Consider the following 21848-nt stretch of genomic DNA (forward strand, 5'->3'; position numbering starts at 1 on the left):
CACTGCAATGGGAGCACCTAAGACCACTCCTGCACCTCATGGACTGTGCAGTCCATGTCATTCGGGAAAGGGGGTGCATGCAGGCAGTGGAGAACATGCAACCTTATGCACAGGGCCAACTGGGGGCTCTGTAGGGACCCCTATGTTTCCCCACCATCAGCCTTTTCATGGCGGGCTAACAGGCGCTGGGGAAAGTTGTAATATGCTTGAGCATATTGCTTCCCAGACTGCGGCAAGACAGCCAGGGAATGCGGATCCCTGGCAGTTGTGGAGGTCCCCTGGAGGTCAGACCACCGTCTTAAGAGTACGGCACTCCCCAACTGCCACTGCACCTCCTTCGCAAGTTTGGCAGTCCTATGGACCACCAAACTCGTAATAGGGCCCTAAAATGTCAGGATATGGGGAGATTACACATTCTCTTCTGTTTCTTAAATTTTCAAGTCTTTATTGTCTGTTTCTTCTTCCTAACCAGCTGTCATTTTAGTTACACTGTGCAACTACAAGAGGTCTACTGTAGAAAGATTGCCTCTGTGAAGGCCACACACTATTCTACATTCTTTACTGTTCTGTTAATTTCAGTTATAGACCCAGTTCTCTCATCACCCCCATTGTCTTTTTTTTATTTTCTTTTAATCGTTTGACTTGTCGACCCTCCACTTAATCTGCCCTTTGAAGCGAGGAAAACAGTTACGGTTGCATTAGTTACATCACGCATTAATTATTGTAACAGCCTGTATGCTGGTACCAATAAGGTGGTAAACTGCAGATGGTACAGCATGCGGCAGCAAGGCTGGTTTTAAAATGGCCAAGAAAATCCTCAGCAACCAAAGCCCTTAATATACTACACTGGCTGCCTATAACAACAAGCATTTGCAATGCAATAGGTCTCGCACTAGGAAAGTTTGAGCTGTTGGTATTGTAAATGACAAATTTTATATTTATCTGTTGGTTTTGAAAATACCAAAATTAATAGCTTTGTCATTTACAATGCCAATAGTTTTAACTTTCGCAAATGTGACACCTATAGCATTTGTAATGCAATATGTGTTGTATGTACGTGACTTAGATGTTGAGTGCAGTGTAATTATGTGGCGTGTAATTATGTGGCACTGAGTTGTATTTGGAGTGTATGTTGCATTGAGTGCAGTGTAATTATGTGGTGTGTAATTATGTGGCACTGAACTATATTTGGAGTGTATGTTGCATTGAGCGCAGTCTAATCAGTAGAGTGTAATTATGTGGCGTGTAATTATGTGGCACTGAGTGGTATTTGGAGTGTATGTTGCATTGAGCGCAGTCTAATCAGTAGAGTGTAATTATGTGGCGTGTAATTATGTGGCACTGAGTGGTATTTGGAGTGTATTGTATGTTGCATTGAGCGCAGTCTAATCAGTAGAGTGTAATTATGTGGCGTGTAATTATGTGGCACTGAGTGGTATTTGGAGTGTATGTTGCATTGAGCGCAGTCTAATCAGTAGAGTATAATTATGTGGCGGGTAATTATGTGGCACTGAGTGGTATTTGGAGTGTATTTTGCATTGAGTGCAATGTAACTATGTGGCATGTAATTATGTGGCACTGAGTGGTATTTGGAGTGTATGTTGCGTTGAGTGCAATGTAGTTATGAAGCATAATTATGTGGCACTGAGTGGTATTGTGTGGAGTGTGTTGCATTCAGTACAGTATAATTATGTGGCGTGTAATTATGTGACACAGTGGTATTTGGAGTGTATGTTGCGTTGAGTGCAGTGTAATTATGTGGCGTGTAATTATGTGGAGTGTATGATGTATTCAGTAGAGTGTAATTGTGTGGCGTGCAATTATGTGGCACTGAGTGGTATTGTTTGGAGTGTATGTTGCATTGAGTGCAGTGTAATTATGTGTGTGTTGCATAGGGTCCAAACCATGAGGCGAGCCCTCACCACCCCCCCCCCCCCCCCTAGACACTTGCTTGTTGTTTATCAACTTCATGTTACGCAATCACAATCCGGCCCTTGAGCCCAGGCTCCTTCCTGCCAGTGAGATAGATCAAAAGAGACTTCTTGACCATGCACAGACAGGCAAAGGGAAAAGAACACAACCCTTCTGAGATGCAGGTAGGTTACGTTTTAAATAAATACTATTATTGTGGCGACTCGTTACACATTTTTGCCAAAACTAATATTGCATTGCGAATTCGAGGGTGCCTACCGCTGTTGCCCCCAAAAGAAATCACCGCCGCAGCCCTGCTCCGTGAAAACCGGAAGTCAGGCACTTTTGGCCGAGACGGGGGCGGGGCCTGCAATCCAGCAGGAAGTTCCGCCCGCCGCCGCCGAGGAAGCAGTGAAGCCGGCCGACTCCGACCATGGCTGCAGAGGAGACACGGAACACGCCGAAAGAGCCCGGTGAGTGGGAGGGGAGGGGGTGTACGCGTGTGTGTCTGTTCGAATGTGTCTGTGTGTGTGCGCGTGGGTCTGCGTGTGTGTATGCAGTGTGTGTATGCAGTGTGTGTATGCATTGTGTGTGGCTGGGTATGTGCGCATGCGTGACTGTGGAGTGTGTTTGCGCAAGGGAATGAGACACGAGAGGGGCAAGGCGACGTGCGCGCCCACGAGGTGAAATCCGCGTCTGCGCTCGTGCCCCTCTCGTGTCCACTCTCCCAAATACGGGCAACATTAGTTGTCTTCGCTGACAGCTTGCAATGCTTCGCATTGCAAGCTACGTCAGCTCGCCCTAAAAAAGGTCTAGAGGAAAAGCAAAAAGTTTAGGGATCTTTAGTCAACAAAAAGGGCCAAGTCCCACAGAAGGCTTACCATGTGGATGCATTCCCAGATTTCCTGTTCTTAATAAATCTGGGAATGTGCCAAAAACCCATGGGAGGATGCTGGAGACCACCCACACTCCACCCATAACACACCTTCCAATGTAGAGTAACACAAGAAAGCTACTTGTGTTGCCTTGCCTTACTCTAGATTGGCTAAGTCACACAGAGTCATACAAGGAGGCTTTGTGGCTTAGTAAATTTCACTGAAGCCCTTGCCATGCACTGCGCCACCTTGCGGGACCCAATGGCAATGCAAGGGCTTTGTAAATCTGGATCTGGGCCAAGTTTTTAAAGTACCGCAATTGAATGTGTCCTTGTGTAATGTACCTGGTGCTCATGTAAGGCGCTCCAATACCTTCAGGCCACGTTTGCTCTATATAAATCTGCAAATAAAAAAAAAACTGATGTAGTAGAAATAAACGTGAGCTTGTAATTTATGTTTAGACCTATGTTGAATATGTGTTATCTCAGGATATGCATTCTTTTACTTTGTTCTGAAGTTGCAACTGAAATGTAGAGGTGTCACATGGCACCATAGGATGATGGGGGATGGAAGCCGCAGCTTTCAGCGTGTCTTGTTCTCTCAGGGAACAGCGTTAAGCATAGTACAGGAGGTAGCTCTTACTTATAATGGGAAAAAAGGTTAACTACACGTCCAAATAAGCTTTGTGCAGTTAGGTGAACGAGTCAGTTGCATTCCAGGACTAAAAAGAGGAGTCAGATTCAATCACAGTTTGAAAGTTTTAAGTTCCTGCTTGATAAAAAACAGAATCGTGTTTAGCACCGTGAATATTGCTTTGGTTTAGATCAAAACTCCTCCCCAAAATGTCAAAAGACGCGCATTTGATGTGTTGTAAACAAGTATTTACTAAGCTGCATACATATAAATGTGAAAGTTTCTGCAGGACGGCCTCCCTATCGCCGGAGCAATAGGAAGAAACCAAGAGTATTTATTTTATTATGTTATTTGCCGTTGTGGCATTTGAGCGCTTTACGTGAGCACCAGATTACATTATACGAGGTCAGATTCATGTTTTTTTTAAGCACGGAGATATGAAGTGATTTGCCCAGAATCACAGGATGTTGAGCCAGCGCCGGGACTGAACCAATATATACTTCTTTTTTTGCAGTTTTAATATAAGGCGAACTCGACCCGGAGGTACTGGAGCGCTTTACATGAGCACCAGTTACGTTACACAAGGACACATTAATTTTTGGTAGGCACGGGGAGATTTAGTGATTTGCCCAAAATTACATAATGCTGAGCCGACACCGAGGCTCGAGCCTGGTTGACAGCTCCGGCCTTTAGACCACATCGCACATATTAAGTGTTTGATGGCTACTCAGTTAAGTACTGTATCTCTGTGTGTGCTAGGACGTCTGGCAGCCGCATATGTTGACTTAATCTAACTTTCCATTACGAGACCTGCCCTGGCGGAGACTCCATTCCCAGAGTTGCTGGGAACAAGGGGCGCCCTCCTATTCGAAAAGTAAGTGACCCTATCTGCAGAGATGGGAGATTAGATAACTGGTACAGACCGAGGGGCGGGAAGGTTGAGTGATAACAGCAGAGCAGACAAACTGCAATCAGTGGCCTTCTGAGACCCCTGTCAAGTGACAACACTGCCGGAGACAAATGAACTGTCGCTAATTTGCTAGAAACACAAACCCGCAGAGGCAGCCTTATGTTGATGGTGCCGATGTCTCTGTCCGGATTTTTTAAACCCTTTGTTTGCTCGCGCTGATTTGCATGTTAATCTGTTTTCTTCTGGGATTAAGTGGACGGCGCTCGGGCAAGGGGAGCTGTGAGTCCTGACCCGACATTGACAAATCGCTGTGCACACCAGTCCAATTAAGAAAAAGGGAAGTCAGGCATCCTTGCCCGTGACATGGGCGGGGCCTGTGACGCGGCCGGAAGAGGCCGGTGTTGCGCGAGGATGCGGGCTCCCATCATGGAGGGAGAGCGCCGAGGTAGCGTGAAGATCCACAGAAGTGCCCCGCGTGTGGAGAAAAGGAGCTCAGCGAGGCGATTCAGCGAGGCGACTCGAGCACGGTGAGTGGAGGGGGGATATGTGTATATGTGTGTGTGCGCGCGCGTGCGTGTGTGTGAGCCCCGTGAGGAGTGGTGGTGGTGGTGGGGGAGGGGGGTGCGTGTGTGTGTGTGTGTGTGTGTGCGCGTGCGTGCCTGCCTGTGTGTATGCCTGAGGGGGGAGGGGGGTGAGTGTGTGGGTGTGGGAATGTGTGAGCGCATGCGTGACTGTGTGTGATTGAGTCTGTGTATGCGCATGCGTGTGTGGTGCCGTGCGCGCCCTCGCGGAGGAATCTGAGACAGCGACGCTCGTGCGTGAGCTCCGTCTCAGATTCCTTCTAAAACGCCAACAAAAGATGTCTCGCAGACAGCAGGCTTACGCCTGCTTTTTACGTCTGCGAGACCTAAAAAGGGTCCTGTTTAAAGTGCTGACAATTACCTTTCGAGCTGTCCACGACCTAGGCCCTCTATACCTAAGAAAAAAATTTGTAAGATACTGTCCAACTCGAGCACTACGATCCTCCAAGGCCAACCTACTGACCGTCCCAGGGTTTAGACTCAAAACCCGTGGGGGCAAATCCCTGGCGGTACTAGGTGCAAAAGCATGGAATGCCCTTCCCCCACACTTAAGAGCACTGGACAAGGAATCAGAATTCCGTAAACAATTAAAAACTTGGATCTATAACCTTCCAGACATAACTGCCAGAGCACTAGCTTGATTCCGGTCCTGGTCACTCCAAGCAGTAAGGCAACCTTGACATCAGGTTGACCATACATTGGCGCCGAGATGCCCCCTGGAGCAATTGTAGCGCGGAATAAATGGGCAAATACATTACATTACATTAAATCTGTGTGCACCCACTGAATCCCTACTGGAGCACGCGGAAACCCACTGAGACACTACTGAAAGCTGTGGATCCCGGATTAAGCAATTTGGATGATTTGAACCTCAAAATAATGCATAAAAATACAGAAACAAGCAGCGATCAAGTGCACATATGATGAAATATTTTATTTTATTCACGAATATAAAATAAATCAACATTTTCATTTAGGTGGGAAGGTTGTTGCTTTTCTCAACCCACCTAAAGCAACCCATCTTCCATACTAGATTATGTCTGATTCCTTTGCATTGATTACAAAAATCAATCTGAGGACACCAAGTTAATGTTTATCCTCCAATTGCAAATTCCTTCACATTTTAACATTTTCAGTTTTATATTTTTTTACATATTCATTATACATTTGTTAATATTATTGAATTTTCTAAAACGTCACCTGCCTGAGTTCTGGTGGTAGACCCCCAGGGGTTCCCATACCAAAGGTACACCGCCTAGCTTATTCTAAAATGCTCAAACGGCATTCTTTGTGTCCATCATCTCTTCATCCTCATTCTTTCCCACATAAATATCTTATTCCGGGCCTTCATCGCCTCAAATTCGCTCTATAGTAGTATTTTATTAATCTGGCCATATTTGCCTTCATACCAAGGCAGTATTTTCAAAGACATAAGTTTCTCAAAACAGTTCATCACCCCTTCCTAGTCTTCAGGTACTATTAAACTAAGTGTTCTAAGTTCAATGTATAGCATATTGTGCATAGACAACTCTGTGCTCAAGAACCCATCTTAATAATAATACAAAGAATAAGGAGTATGCAGGTGTTCTGGATGGGGCAAATGGAAGCCAGAGGGCATAGGAAAAATGTATGCTGCTAAAGTGCTGATTTTTCCCCAATATGTAATACTGTATGTTTAACTTGTCTCCTTTATGTTTTTAACAATCTATCTTTAACCCAATATAGTTACTGGATTAACGTTTAAAATGAATTACTGCAAAAAGGCCGTTGAAAGCAGACCACCCAAGATACAGTATTTTCAAAGTCCTTGTTAGCTAGAAAAAAACCTGTATCATGTAATGACCGCATCATCAATATACAGAGAGGGTCTATTTGGTTGACAGTTAGTGGATAATACATCATTATGGAAGTGAAGTAAATTAGATATTTAGCTAATATAATGACTCTGGCAACTGTCCGCATTTATTATTGTTCTTTTGAAAAAGATCACTTATGTAAGGCAACACGCTATAGAAGCATACTATTTTTTTTTGTAAGTTAACGTCTATGGAATATTAGACCGTATATTTACCACACTTAGTTTAGTAGTAAGCAAGAGATGAGTTTAACTTAAAATCCACATCTAGAGGCACTTACAACTACTCTATTTGCTTATTGGAGTTCCAAGGTGACGTAATCCTCGCTGTACATATATCCTACCTCTCCACCATCATGCCTCTAAGGAGGAGGCAAACACTAGGGCTCGCCCAATGGTGACCACAAACTCCTAAATGAGGTATGCTCAAGTGATAGACAGGGTCACAACAGCTTGCTCTTAAAAACTGGCCTTACTGTAGCACCAAGTCGTTTTCCTCTTCTTCATTACTGTTTCCTTCTAAGATATCATTGTTTGCCATCCGAGACTTCATTACGTAGTAGGACAAAAACACTCCCACACAAATCAGGCATTCTGCATCGTCTTGCCTGACATCACCAGGATCTCCTCTTCCTGGAAGGGATAGTCTTGCTGTTTTTAGACTGTGCCTTGGGCCACATTGTAAGCTTCACCAGGTACCTTTTCCACAGTCTGAGGCTTAACCAGCACTACCCACATCTTTGTGCCCATCTCCACATAAAGTGACAACTCAGCTCTGGCATTGTAAAGTTGACAGGCATGCAATCTGGAATCAAGTCATCCAGATGCTACTACTCCATCACCTGCCCTAAAAGAGTAGCCAGTCACCGGCTACTTTATTTTTACGTCGGCACAATGTGGGTTAGCTTTCTAGTGTTCTCATCACTTTCAGGTACTGTCTCATTCTCATGCATATTGGGCCAATTCTGAAGAAGGACAAGTTGAAGTCTCACCCCACCTATCAGATAATTTATGGGAAGATCCATTCACTGATTTAATTCCATAACAGTGAGCAGGTGAGCAGGGATGGAAAAATGGACTGGGGGGGGGGATTAAGGCTTTTGAATTGGTGAGATTTTGTTTTAATTGAGTTTATAACACCAAATGGGATTGGTGAGATTTGATTTAAATTTGCATTGGAGCCCCAGCAAACCACAGAAAAAGTGAAATTGTTTCACTTCCACCTATTCTCTTAATAATTTAGGGGTTTGAGTTGCTTGCAAAACCCAGAGCAATTTGTGGCATGTGTCCTTGCTTACAAAGAATGGTTCGATGCCAACCAGCATGAACAAAGTAAGGGGTATAAATCAGAATAAAAATACAGTTATAAGTGGCACATTTTACAGTAGAATGTGTAATGTGGATTCCCAGATATTTGTATAAATGTATAACAGACCATAAAGTAAAAAGAAAAAGGAAGGAACACGAACTATTACAAGAACTTCAGCGCCATGTTATGTTGTAGGTGAACCTGGCACAAGTGACAAAGAGGTAGGTACAAGTGCTATTGTATTCCCTTTTATTGGCCTTCTTTAATATGTTTCTTTTGCTAGGTCTGAGGAGAGCTGGTCCCCCAACATTTTGTTCTTATGCTGTGCTATAATGTCCTTTCCCTTTCATTCGCTTCCTGGCCTTTTTGGGCCAGGAAGTGATGCTATTGTCTCAGCTGCGAACATAAGAGAATTTAGTTCAATTGGATTGTAGGCCTTCTAATGGCACCATACATATGCAAAGCTAGTTGTTCAAGGCCTTCAGGACTCAAGAACTAGTACAAGCTCAATGAATTGAAACTATCACTCAGAACAGGGAATGAAGAACTACTACAGCCTCAATGAGTTGCCAAGTACCACCTCTTTAGGGTTTGGCTTTCAGCGTGTGGTGAAGTCGAACAATTTAGGCTTCCTCTTGAAGGGCAGTGCGGGGATAGAATAGTTAAGGCAGCACATCTATCCCTACAAAGAATTACAGTGCCCAAGCAGTCAATTCTTTTCAGAAAAAGATAAAAGACTAATTATTATTCAGCTATGTTATGAAATGCTAAAATATTTATAGCATTACAATTATGTATACACATAGAGTTCCTCCAATTGTTCTGTGCTTTTTTGTGGGAACAAGGAATATAGTTACAATTGTCACAAGACTATAGGCCAGTACAGTGTTCACTCTTAGAGAATAGAGCATGTTGCACACTATTCTTACTGCCAAGCTTGCTACATTTGGAAGTAACTTAGCAGTCTTAGAAGTCCAATTCTTATACTCTTTACGGCAGTAGTCACTTTAGTGGCAAGAGGAGAGGATGAGGATATTGTCACACGGTTCTGGAGTGGGTTATGTGACAGCCTTGTGTTGTCAATCAGCCTTTACACGTGGTATGATCAATTCTTCCTGCTTGTGCTTGCTAAAGGAACTGATCATCTTTGCATGCAGGACAGACCTTACCACTGCAAAACCAGACTCAGTGAAGATCACAGCTTCTTGACCCTTCATGAGGGGATTGATGGGTCATAGCCCATGGTATCAAGTAAAGGGACTCATAGGAAGTGACAGGCCACAATCTACAATTTGGTCAACAACAGGATCAGGCATGCCAGTCTCATGCCTGTTATTGTTCATTGGAACGAAGGTCATGAGCCGAGAGCAAGAGTCACTAAGGATGATGGGGCCAAAAATTAAAAGGTGCCTGGGCTTATACACTCCAGAAAAGATGCATATTCATGAATGTAGAGCGCTACAGGTCATGGTTGTGGTCTAACTAGAGGCCTATAAATACAACTCGGCAAGATCTCAGTCTCCAGATTTATAATGGTAGGTTTTCAGCACTCCACAGTCTACTTCTTTCTTGTTCAGGGTTCATTTGCATACGCATCATCCTCAGCCGAGGGGTGTATTTCATGCCTATAAAAGAGAGCTAGCCAGGGATTTGTCACTCGTTCTTGGTATCCTCTAAATAGATATAGAGTGCTCCTTGATCAAGTGGTGAAAAACGGATCAGCACAAATGGGACAATTATATAAAGTCATCAGACAGTGGCCGTCAATCGAGTTATCCGTCTAATTTTAAGTTAGCTTCAAAGATTAGGTGAAAATAATCCTGACAAAGTGCATTTTCCCTGGTTCTTCCTACAGCTGTACAGCAAACATCCACAGGGGCATTGTAATTTTCTTGTGTGCATTGACTTGCAATCAGGTGCTGTTGCTAAGGTCTTCTCTTCCACCAAGATAGTGTCATGTGGCCCATAGGTATATTGGCGTTTTTCACTAACTTAGCATGAGCACGTTGCAGCTTGCCTGCTGCTTTTGTGCACGTTACTACACATCTTTATTTTTGCAATATTTCAATGACTGCTTTCACATGAGAACTCGTCGCTGTGTTCACACTCTGCATGCTGCTGGGATTTAGATTGAACATTATGTGCAAGGTGGAACAACAATGTCCCTTGTTATTTTGTTCTGGACCGACCTTAGCCCTTAGACAAAACATTCCGACGCAGCTGTTGTTTGGACAACGTACTTTGGTTTTAGTGGGGCACACAAATTAGGTGAGACACACTTGGAGAGGGACCTTTCCAGGGAGAAGAGCGAGACAGCAACTATGATGTGGATCCACCATCTATAGACTAAGGTATGGGGTCTGCTGACAAAGCCCAGAGATCTTCTAGCATATAATAATACTCCTTCTTAGCACGGGGAGGGAGGGTAGGCTCCATTGTCTTTTTTTATGATGACATCTCCCTTCATGATTTATGGTCTAGCTGCTATACTGACTGTTTTTGTACTATGCATTTTCCTGCTTGTTGTGGCATGTATATTGCATGCTAGGGCACTCTAGTTAAAATAAATATTTTAAAATATTTCATGTCTCTGTCAGATCTTATTGTGGATGAGTACAAGAGTGCGAGCGAAAGGGTATGTCTGGTTACCACGATTCCTGAGAGTTCTGGGAGTGTTGTGCTCTGAAGTGTCTAATTATTTGTTTCTCTGTGAGTGAGTAGGAGAGCAAGTGAGACACTATAACTAGTCGGTCCGGGGCTTGTGGCTACGAAGGTGGTAGGAAGACCCAGTCCCTATACACCGAGGTCCCATAATCCTGCACATAGTTCTGTGTTTGTGTAGAATCCCTGCAACAACAGCACACTGGATGTGAAGCTGGGCATGAAGCCCTTCTCCTTTGCATATTGTGTATAGCATTGGCTATGCTATAGCATACTTCTCTGCTTAGGTGTTTCTCATCCCAGGTCACCTGATGCCCTGCTAACCCTTGCTATGTCCAGACTTTCAAAAATAGAATCTAGCATGTCAAACGTTGAACTTTCAAATAATAAATAGTTCAAGGTCTACTTACTGCATAGCTACCTTCATACAGATTGGAGACAAATGTGTATAAGCAGATACTGCTTTCACAGCAGCTGTTAATGCACCATGGCACCACACATACAAACAAATACATGTACAGATAATCCTTTCCAGTGAAGGTCAAATCTATGCCAGATTATCAGGCTATCCACGTGAATAATAAATCTAGATGGGAGTAATTTCAACAGTCCAAGTGAATCGTAGAAATGTGTCATAACTCATAGACCAACTCGGGACACTAGAATTTGCCAAGGCATATGTTATACACTGACTATCACAGAAATTATTTGTTCTAAACAAAACCAGAGCTGTCTGTATCGCATTTTTCCTTTAGCCTTCAAAAAACACTATTTTTAGTACTGTCATGGCAATATTGACTCATGCTGCCTATGTTGGTCCTGTCATCAAATGCACTTTTGCCATTCTTTGGTTCTGGACTGGGGCGGACCTGGGGGGCTCCAAAGGGCTGGAGCCTTGGTGAGCTCTCCCCCCGACAAGCAAGTATCTTAGTTATTGGAGGGGAAAAGCGTTCTGCTGAGTTGGGGTGGCGGGCAGTTGGAGGTTCGTCAAGCAGGGAGGCAGGGAGGGTGGTTGGGGACACTACACTATACCATAGATGGCTACACATGTAACAGATGAACCTGAGGCTTCTCGAGCACAATTGCCCCTTCAGTCAGGCTTCAACGTGATGACGTGGAACGTCCGGGGTTTGGGAGACAAAGTGAAACGGGGCCTGGTACTGCAATACTTGAAACGATGTTGTCCTGCCGTAGTCTTATTGCAGGAAACACACCTAGTAGGCTCTGCCACCAAGGCTATGGATAGGTGGGGATATACTATGATGGCGCACGCAGAATTCTCCTCTGGCTCCAGGGGAACAGGGATCCTTGTCAGGAAAAATTTCCCTTTTGTGCTCCAACAGACGTGTGTTGATGATCAGGGCCGCTTCGCGGCAATTACATGCCAATGCGAGGGTCGCTTCTTTAATTTAGTTTCTGTGTACATCCCACCTGCCCTACACGCCACTGCACACTCTGCATTTCTACTGACTTTACCTGTCGCAACGCTAGTGATAGGGGGTGACTTTAATGATATCATCGACGATGAGATAGATAGATACCCGTCCAAACCAGTGGTACACGGGGCAAGGCGGCTAATTGGTCTTTTGGATGCAATGGGGCTTACGGATTGCTGGAGGTATAAGCACCCCGGCGACAGGCAATACACTTTTTACTCTGCAGTCCTTAGTTGTCTCACCCGGATTGATGACACTCTGATGACTGCGGATGGCCTATAGGGTATAGAAGAGGTAGAAATCCGCCCCAGAGGTATTTCTGATCACTCCCCGCTGCTATTAAAGTATACGCACTACCGGATGCACAGGCGACGCATGTTTCCTGTTCATGCTGGTTACTTACAGGTTGCCCCCCTTATGGCGGACCTTGCCAGAACCACCAAGCACTTCTTTCAAGAAAATACTGGCTCTGTGACCTCTCCTAGCACTCTTTGGGAGGCCTACAAAGTAGTCCTGCGTGGGCAGGCGATGGGCTCAATTACAGGCCACAAGCGAGCACAGCGGGAGGAGTTGGACGGCCTCGAGGCTGACCTAGCCGCCACTATAGCGGAGCAAGAGACGCACCCCTCGCCTGGGGCCGCCCAGGAGGTTCGCCTTAAACAAACCGAATATGTACCATACCAGAGGGAAATGGCAAAAAAAACTCTCCAGTCGACTCAACAGAGTTTACGAGATGGGGGACAAGGCAGGGAAGATGTTAGCTTGGCTTGACAAAAAAGAAAGAGCGAGTAGAGTCATTGCACAGCTGTCGTCCCCCACGGGGACTACGACCTCAGATCCTGCAGCTATAGTTGGCCTCCTGGCTGATCACTTTGAGAAAATGTATGCTCCCCAAGCATCATACACGATGGAAGAAGCGTACGAGTACATTAAAGATTTGACAATCCCTCACCTTTCCCCAGACGCGGTGCTTCTACTAGAGGCGGACATCACTGCTGATGAGATGCAAAAGACGACCTATTCGCTCGCGTCTGGCAAAGCATTGGGTCCTAACGGGCTTCCGGTAGAATTGTATAAGAAAACGGTGCAAGCAACGGCCCCCTTCCTACTGAATATGTTCCATGATAGCCTTGAAGCTGGGGAACTGCCTAGAGATCAACGCCTTGCCACGATTGTTACGATTCATAAACCGGGCAGACCTGCGACGAATTGCACCTCCTATTGTCCGATTTCCCTTATAAATGCAGAACCGAAGATCTTTGCCAAATTGCTGGCGTTGCGCCAGACCCCCACCTTGCCGCCTTGGTGCATCCAGATCAGTCTGGCTTTATGCCGCATCGTAGTACAGCGTTCAACCTTCGCCGCTTACACGCGGTCATGGCCCACCGAGAGTATATACAGGAACCTGCTGTCCTCCTCTCCCTAGAGGCCACTATGGCGTTCGAAACAGTAGAATGGCCATACCTGTTCGCAGTGCTTCAACACATGGGCTTCGGCCCTAAATTTTGCGCCTGGGTTCGTCTACTCTATACCAGACCCCTGGCTCACGTGGCTGCCAATGGACACATCTCAAGGGATTTTCCGCTTGGCCGCGGGACGAGGCAGGGATGTCCTTTGTTCCCCTGCGCTGATTCTAGAGCCGTTAGCGATCTGGATTAGGTGGAAACAATCTATTAAGGGACTCCGGTGGTCTAACGTATGGGAGGGCGGCATATCTCTCTATGCGGATGATATACTCCTTTATCTCACTTCCCCCCAAAAATCCATTCTAGGACTGCTAAATGTTAGGAAAAATTTGGAAGGGTGTCGGGTTACAGGATTAATTGGTACGAATCTGTCCTCTTTGTTCTTGCTGGCCTCCCGCCTGTGCTCCCCGCGAGCTGCCCCTTACGGCCTGCTACAACGGCATTCAAATACTTGGGTATATATGTCACGTCAAACCCGGATTAATTCTATACTTTGAATATGAAGCCACCATTGGACCGTTTCAAACGAGATGTGAAGGTCTGGCGTGCTCTCCCCCTCACACTCTTGGGTAAAGCGGCCCTATATAAAATGATGTCACTCCCACGCTTCCTATACCTCCTAGAAAATACGCCTTTTGTGGTCCAGGCATCTTATTTCAAAGCGATAGCGGCGGCAGTCTCTTGCCTACTGTGGGATGGAAAGCCAGCACGCATCGCACAAGACAAGTTGGTGAAGGACTGGTATGATGGAGGCATAGCACTACCAAATATCGAACTGTACTACTGGGCGGCCCACCTCAAGCAAATTAATTACTGGTTACATGCCCCACAGACTGAGCCAACATACTTAGCAGATAGACAGTGCCTGGAGGCTAGAGGACTGATGAGTAATCTCTACAGTCGCCGCACACCATCGGACTTAATAGGCCCTACGCATCACTCGGTACATCTGCGGTACAAAGCACACAGGCGCCTTCAATGCTCCGGTACTATTACCCAAATGACACCACTTTGGGACTTGTGCAGGATAGGTTCTCTCCGCAACAGTAAAGGGTTCCAGAATTGGGACAACATAGGCATTTCAGTGGTGGGAGACCTTTGGAAGAAGGGTAAGGTGGTGGACTTCTCTTTCCTACAGACGCAATACGATATGGCGCGGGTGGAACGGTTTAGGTACATCCAAATTCGGCATGCGTTGCAGACTGCCATTCCGCTGGGTACGGAATTACAGGAATCCACCCCTCTTGAAGATAGGCTGTTGACAGAACACATGCCAGAAAAGGCAACATACCTCACATACCAAAAGCTGGTTAACAACCTTCCTGACATGACGTCCAAACTGAGATTGAACTGGTCTCGAGACGTAGGCACATTGGATGACTCCGAGTGGCAAGAGGCCCTTTCCTCCCCCCGAGAGACGGCTATCCCCTCCAGGCTCAAATTAATCCAGCTTAAAATACTGCACCGCAAGTACTACACCAGAACGATTTTACACAAGATAGGGAAGGCGTCACATGTGTATTGCCTGCGCGGGTGCAGGGAGGAGGGGACATTCTATCATACTTTATGGAACTGTGGTCGGATAACAATGTACTCGACAGCAGTGATGCGTACCATTTCTCAGACTATCTATTTCTCTTTTGCCTGATCCCCGCGCTGTTTGTTGAATGTATGGGAAGCTAATGACTTAACGCATCGCCAACAAGATTGGGCTACGTTGGGTATGATGGTGGCGAAACGCAATATAGCCAGGCAGTGGGGCTCGGATGTTTTGCCCACATTTAGGAACTGGTGCAGGGAGATGGATGATGCAATGGTGGCGGAGAAGGCGGTGTTTGTCCACCGTGGGTGCCCTGGGAAATGGGAACAAATATGGGGTGCTTGGAATAGGGGTAATATTTGCGAGCCCCCTAGACTAGATGAGGAGGAGGTTGCCTCGGACTGATAATTGCTATTACGATCCTGTGTGATATTGCATTGTTGTGCCTAATTCAAAGTATTTCTTACAACTTTGTGACTTGGACATTAGTTACGCTTGATTGTGCCTGTACTGTATATCTTTAACTATGCTACAAATGCATGCTTCTTCGCCCTACCTGTTTACTTAATAAAAACAATTTTTAAAAAAACAGATAATAAAATACATTGTGACGTGCATTTAAACAGAAAATATATAACCTTAGAAGAAAAGCTTTCCAAGCTTCATAGATATCCTTCCTTGATTGGGCATTGCATTTTGGTACTTGATAAAAGAAATATTCTGGACATGTAGCATTTAATTTTGGTTTCCAATGCATTGTGGATGAATGGTGTGACTCTACTGTACAACCAAATGTTTCGGTCTTTAGCCACATATAATCTATATTGTGAGAACCCAAAAAAAAACACTATTTTGATTCATAAACAATCTTTCTCTAAGTCTATATGCAACAAATACATAAATACATAATGCTTGTAGGATATGGTCTATGCTACGAATAATAATGATGATAAGTACAAAAAAATGTCATATTTTAATTTTTGCCAGAACAAAGTAAAGCACATACCTCTAGTAAGCTGAAGTGAACTCCAATCAAATAGGGCATTGGTGCACTAAAATAAGACGAGAAAACCAATGTTTTATTCAAAACATATGATAGAAAGACATTACTTCAATTCAACAGAAATAAGGGGAGAAATCAATAAGCCTACTAAGAGGCACTGACATATTGTTTGCTGGAGTGATGATGTACAATTCACAAAATCTGTCATTTCCTAAAATAATTACCAAGTTATGGGGAGCATGTAAACGAATTGAGGAATAATTGTTTCTTTTCATGACAACAGGCTTGTGTGGGTCTTAATATAGCAGGGGAAAAAATCATATAAACAGTCATTCTGTACGCCTTCCTGGAATCCCCTCAATTGGATTACGCCTTAATAAGCCACTGAGAAGACCCCGCGTCCACAGCTGCTCCATCATCCAGACACAACCAGCCTTCAGATTACCTCAAATAAGGCATTTTTGCAGTATATAACACAGCGCAAGCAAATGATTGCTTTCCTGCTTTATTTCATAACAATTTGCCTTTCTTCCAATAGAATTACACAATTGAAGATGGAATTTAATTACTAGAAATGCACTGTTGAAAGCAGACCACCCAAGAAGAGCCCTGTAGGGAGACCTTGTTAGTTAGAAAGCAGTATAGTGTTAAGGCTGGTTTCACAGTACATGCATTTGATTATCTTTCTTGACAATATTATTTCCTTGCAAATTTAATTTGAAGTTTGTATGGATGTCAAATTGACTCGCAACATTTCACCATTTCTTGATTTTCTTGTAATTCGAGTTTTTTGCAACAAAGCATTAAAAGAACAGTTTTTCCTTTGGACATTAACCAAGGAAGAACCAGAGGCAGAGAAGCCATTTTCCTTCTACTGCAATTAAAAAGAAAGGTAGATGCAGATCAGCATCTAATCACTTCAGCTACATTCACCCTGCTGATTGTCAATTACTTTGTTTAATATTCCTGCTTTCTGCTGGCTTTTTGAGAAGGTTAGTGCTAGACATCCGACTTCTTCATGAATGTAGCATGGGTGGTTGTATAGTGCTGCATGGTGCTTTACGCCCACGCCAATAAGAAGGCAATCAGGTTCCTGTGATAGATCACGGAGCTTCTTCAAAGCATTGTAGAATTGGTTGGGTCAATGCTTTAAATGGGCACGTACTATAAGGCACTGGGTGACTCACTTCTTTTATTGAAAAGTAAAGTGCAAGCGCTTTTCAACAGGGTGCAACACTTCATGGAAGATTACCAGAACTTCTGAGTAGTTAACTGGCACTCTGGGATTAGGAGCACCTGGACTTCTATAGTTCCATTTTAAACACTGGTAGCACATAGGTGGTGGCAAAAAGGCAGGTATTCAGCCCCCTGTAGAAACTCCAAAAAGCACCTCCGAATCTGACATGGAGGAAGTAAAAGTGCCCACAGTGGAGCATGATTAGTGAATGACTGCCTCACTGAAGTGACTGAATATAGATTCCTAATAGTTTCAGCAGGTCGGACCTAGGCAACATATCAGATACCGATGTTTTACACACTGATATTTCAATAAGAGATGGTGGCCTCAGACTGAAGACGGGGCAGAGACCCAAACTCACCATATACTGATAACCTAAGAGGTGACGCACTGGTTACGCTAGGGATTCCCCAAGGTTCAGCACTATCTCCCACGCTCTTTAACTTGTTCAGGGAGCCTCTAACAGAAATTCTGAAATCATCCAGCATTCACTATCACATGTATGCGGACGATACTCAACAGGGCCGGACTGGGAACCAGAACCGGCCCTGGCAAAGTGCTAGGCCGGCCCCCCTCTACCCCTCCAGGAGGAGAGGGGAGGGGGGAGAGGTGCGACCGCGCTCTGTGACAGGGCCGGTTTTCGGCCGTTTTTGTTACAGGGCCGTTTTTGCAGCATAACGGCCCTGTAACAAAAACGGCCCCCAACCATGCGGCCCACCGGGGATTGCCCGGTGCCCTCAACAGCCAGTCCGGGCCTGATACTCAACTACACTTGACGATCGCCTCCCCGAAACACATTAAGTTCCTCCACTCAGTCCTGCTGGAAACACAAAGCTGGCTGACATGTAACCACCTGAAACTAAATGCTCTAAAAACAGAATTCCTCCTAATCTCACCTCACAAACAATCTCCAGTTATAAAGCAATGGCTGAACCAGTTTATGGAGCTTAAGTGCAAACTTCACCTCGTGGACTCGGCATCCTCGCTGGATATTATACTAGAAAAAAGTCTGAACATGCAAAAACACATCCCTTACCAAAGGAGCGAGCTTCCAACTCAGCATCCTAAGGAAGCCCAAACCCTTTCTCCATGCTCATGACCTAAAGGTGGTAAAGCAAGCATTAGTGATCGCAGAGCTGGACTATGGACATGCACCGCTTTGCGGCTTGCCCAGAGCGAAAGTGGCTCCTCTTAGGGTTGCCCTCAATTCTGCTGCTAGGCTCGTAACCGGCACTAAAAAATACAACCACATCCCTCCTGACTTGCTGGCCCTAAATTGGCTTCCATATGAAGCTCGGATACAGTTAAAAGTGGATGTATGATTTAACCACTACTTGCTAAACCACGAATTCCTTAGCCACGATGGCTAAACAACGATCAATCCCAACCCACTACTTTTTTTATGACGAGTTCCTGAACCACGAAAAAATATTTACATTGCTCATTACACAGACACCATATTTTTCTTTCAAATCATGTTTGACATTTGTTTTTAGAATTCTAAGAATAGATTATTTTAAACATTTTATTTGTGGGGGGAGACCCCCCCACACCCACCATCTTCCCTTTTTGGCTGAGACTGGAGCATTTCTATTAATGCTGTGCCTCCCGACCTTGCTACATAGCTAGCAGGATGAAAGCTGACTGCATGACCCTGTGCTCCTCAGAGCCCGCCTGCCTGACGGCTGCAGTGCTGAGTGAATCATGCCAGGGGTCAATGAGCTTGTCAGGTCAGGGGGTGCGAAGGGTAGTGACGTACCATGCAGAGTGTTTCTCTGGAGCAAGGAGTTTTGGGAATGTGGAATGTCAGGCCTTGGCAGTCTTAGATCGTTCGTTGTTTAGAATAGTCGTGGTTCTGGAAAGTCGTTGTTAAGGATTGTTCGTGGTTCGGACTTCGTGATTCAGGTAACTCGTAATTAAAACTTCGTGGTTAAGGTTGTTTCCCGTTAAAAGTTGCATGCGTGGCACACAAAGCCATCCATTTCAAGACCCCGCTGTACCTCACTCAGAAACTGGAGTTTTCATGTGGTTCAAGAGCCTCCAGAAGCGCCAGCACCCTATTACTTAAACCACAAAAATTCAAGAAAAAAAAGACCTATAACCGAGCCTTCTCAGGTACGGCTCTGAGGATCTGAAACTCCCTTCCCCCCCGAAGTCAGGGTGAAACCTTCCACTGTCCTCTTCAAATCCAAAGTCAAAGGGCTCTTAAAATTTCTGCCTCAGTCCGACTTCCCCATTTGATTCTGGGGCCATGGCCGTTGATTTGTGGTCCACTTCCTTGGCTCACGAGAATGTCAGACATTTTAAGACTGTGTACTTTTCGCTTTAATGATTCTATTTGTTTGCCTGTACCTGTCTTGCTGCATAAACTGTAAAGTGCTCTGATACCCTCGGTGGTCATGTTCGCGCTACATAAAACTTTATAAATAAAGTGTAGCTAGCATGTATTACTAGCTCAATCCACCTTATCATCACCTGGAGGCAAGATCATGATGCCCTCCTTTTTTGCCAGCACCATGGTTGTCAGACCGCATGCGTAAAGCTGGTGGATGAAGCTACCACCTTCAAGTAAAGATGTGCATGGATTTAATCGTTCGAATGTTGATGTTAAGGATTTACGTTTGGGTTCCAACAGCAATGCTTTGCTTATATACAATTATTTTATCTTTTTTTCTCACGCCTTTGACATCTTATATTACTAAATAACGTCATATTTGTATTACAAGATACTCCAATGGCAACAACAAGCAGTGACAAACACCAGCATTACATACATATAATAAACACTGTCATCCTACAATAACCACGCATGACACAACAGACAGAGAAAAAGATACTGGACAAAAGGAAGCGATGAGAAAGAACAATACAAAAATGCTAAAAGAGACAAGAATTTTTTTCTATATGCCAGCCAAAATACCAAAGTAAATGTTAATGCTTGCATATAAATTTACAGCTAGGATTGCCAACTTTATGATTTATAGGGACTTTGGGAAATTCTACACACAATGACATCATATCAGTTCTTAACTCGAGCGGTCCCTCGCCCACTGCTAGCCTTCAGAACGGTGCAGCAGGTCGTGCTATCTTGTGTGGCCTTTCCTAACATGCACTATCTAGTGTTCCTGGCTGTTTTTGCAATATTTCATTGTGTTGGAGCCAGCAGTTCAAAGCTCTCGACATCGAGGCAACTGCACTTTGAAGAGGTACTTCATCAAACAAAGATACGTGTCAGGAGCCTCGGCGCACAGCTACAGATTGTAGGGACATGTGGGAGACATTTAAAATGTTACAGGAAGACTGTGAAACGTCCTCTGTGTACAGTTTTCAGGCCAATGCGGTTTAATACCCCTCTGTCCCTGTCTTCCAATTAAGAGTTTAGAGAGACCTTCAAGTCACAAGAACTTTGCAAAGAGAAAGAAAACAAATATCATAATTGAAGAACTACAGGATTAGTGTTAATCAGTATTCTGTGTTTCTGACAACGAACGGGTCATCTCAAATGATATACACAGCGGAGGTGGACAAAGGATAAACACAGCATCTGTGGAGTTGTAAGGCGCAGTTTTTTTCTTAAGGCAGGTGTGGATCATTCCTATAATGCATTACCGTTGGAAATTATGATTTTGCACTTTTAGTAGCGCCACATAGTCTGAAGATCCATCACTGAACACCCACAGACCATAATCCTGCAACAGATGAACAAATGTGCCCCCTACGTCAGTCCACAAGAGGCCCTCATATAGCCACCACAATCTTCGTGCAAATGCCAATTGAGCCCACAGAGATTCCAAAGACCACACTGTGAGCAAAAAACACACAGAGACCCTTGTATGACTCAAAGATAAAGTCCGAAGGCTGACGAGGGCTCCTTACAGAGCATGGCTGTCCCCATCCCTGCAATCTACACACATACACCTCCATAGATTCTTGCAATACCCTCGGTCTCATCCTGACTCTCAGTTGTGTTGAACCCACCTCCATCACATGGGGTAGACTACCGTTTATACGTTTAGATTGGTGCACATCTGTGGAAAGGATACAGGAGGTTACTCAAGGGCTTTTCTGTCTCCTCTATTTCTGGGGGGGGTGGGGAGGGGACAGCCTCCTGGCTTTATTTATCACACTCTGCCTATTGTTTGCCCCCACACTTAGGGTTGCAACTTTCTGAATGCCAGTTCAGGAACGACTTGCTAGAACAGGAGAATAAAAACCTGAGATTGTACACACCTTAAATTCCGTATCCAGGTCACTAATCTTTGTCACAGAGAAAAAAGAGGCACATATAAAAGAACTGTTCAGAGAGAACCAGTGGAGCTACTCAGCACCCTGCTACGATGAGATGTGCAAAACGAAGGAGTCCAGCGACAAGTCCATCTGTTTGATTATGCAGAGGGTTTCTCTCGTAACATACGGATTAAACATCAATAC

At 44.7% G+C, this 21848-nt stretch overlaps 1 protein-coding gene across 2 annotated transcripts in view; it reads right to left on the reverse strand.

The window, feature by feature from the left end:
• The window catches only part of DENND1B (DENN domain containing 1B), a 1279546-nt gene that overhangs the window by 475918 nt on the left and 781780 nt on the right, over positions 1 to 21848 (reverse strand). For both annotated transcript variants that reach the window (XM_086954825.1, XM_086954820.1), the window contains one exon: positions 16184 to 16229. In XM_086954825.1, coding sequence (XP_086810951.1) covers positions 16184 to 16229 — 46 coding nt within the window. The remainder of the gene's footprint in view (positions 1 to 16183; positions 16230 to 21848) is intronic.

This window comes from Lissotriton vulgaris, chromosome 1_1, assembly GCF_964263255.1.
Source record: "Lissotriton vulgaris chromosome 1_1, aLisVul1.2, whole genome shotgun sequence".
Classification (NCBI taxonomy): domain Eukaryota; kingdom Metazoa; phylum Chordata; class Amphibia; order Caudata; family Salamandridae; genus Lissotriton; species Lissotriton vulgaris.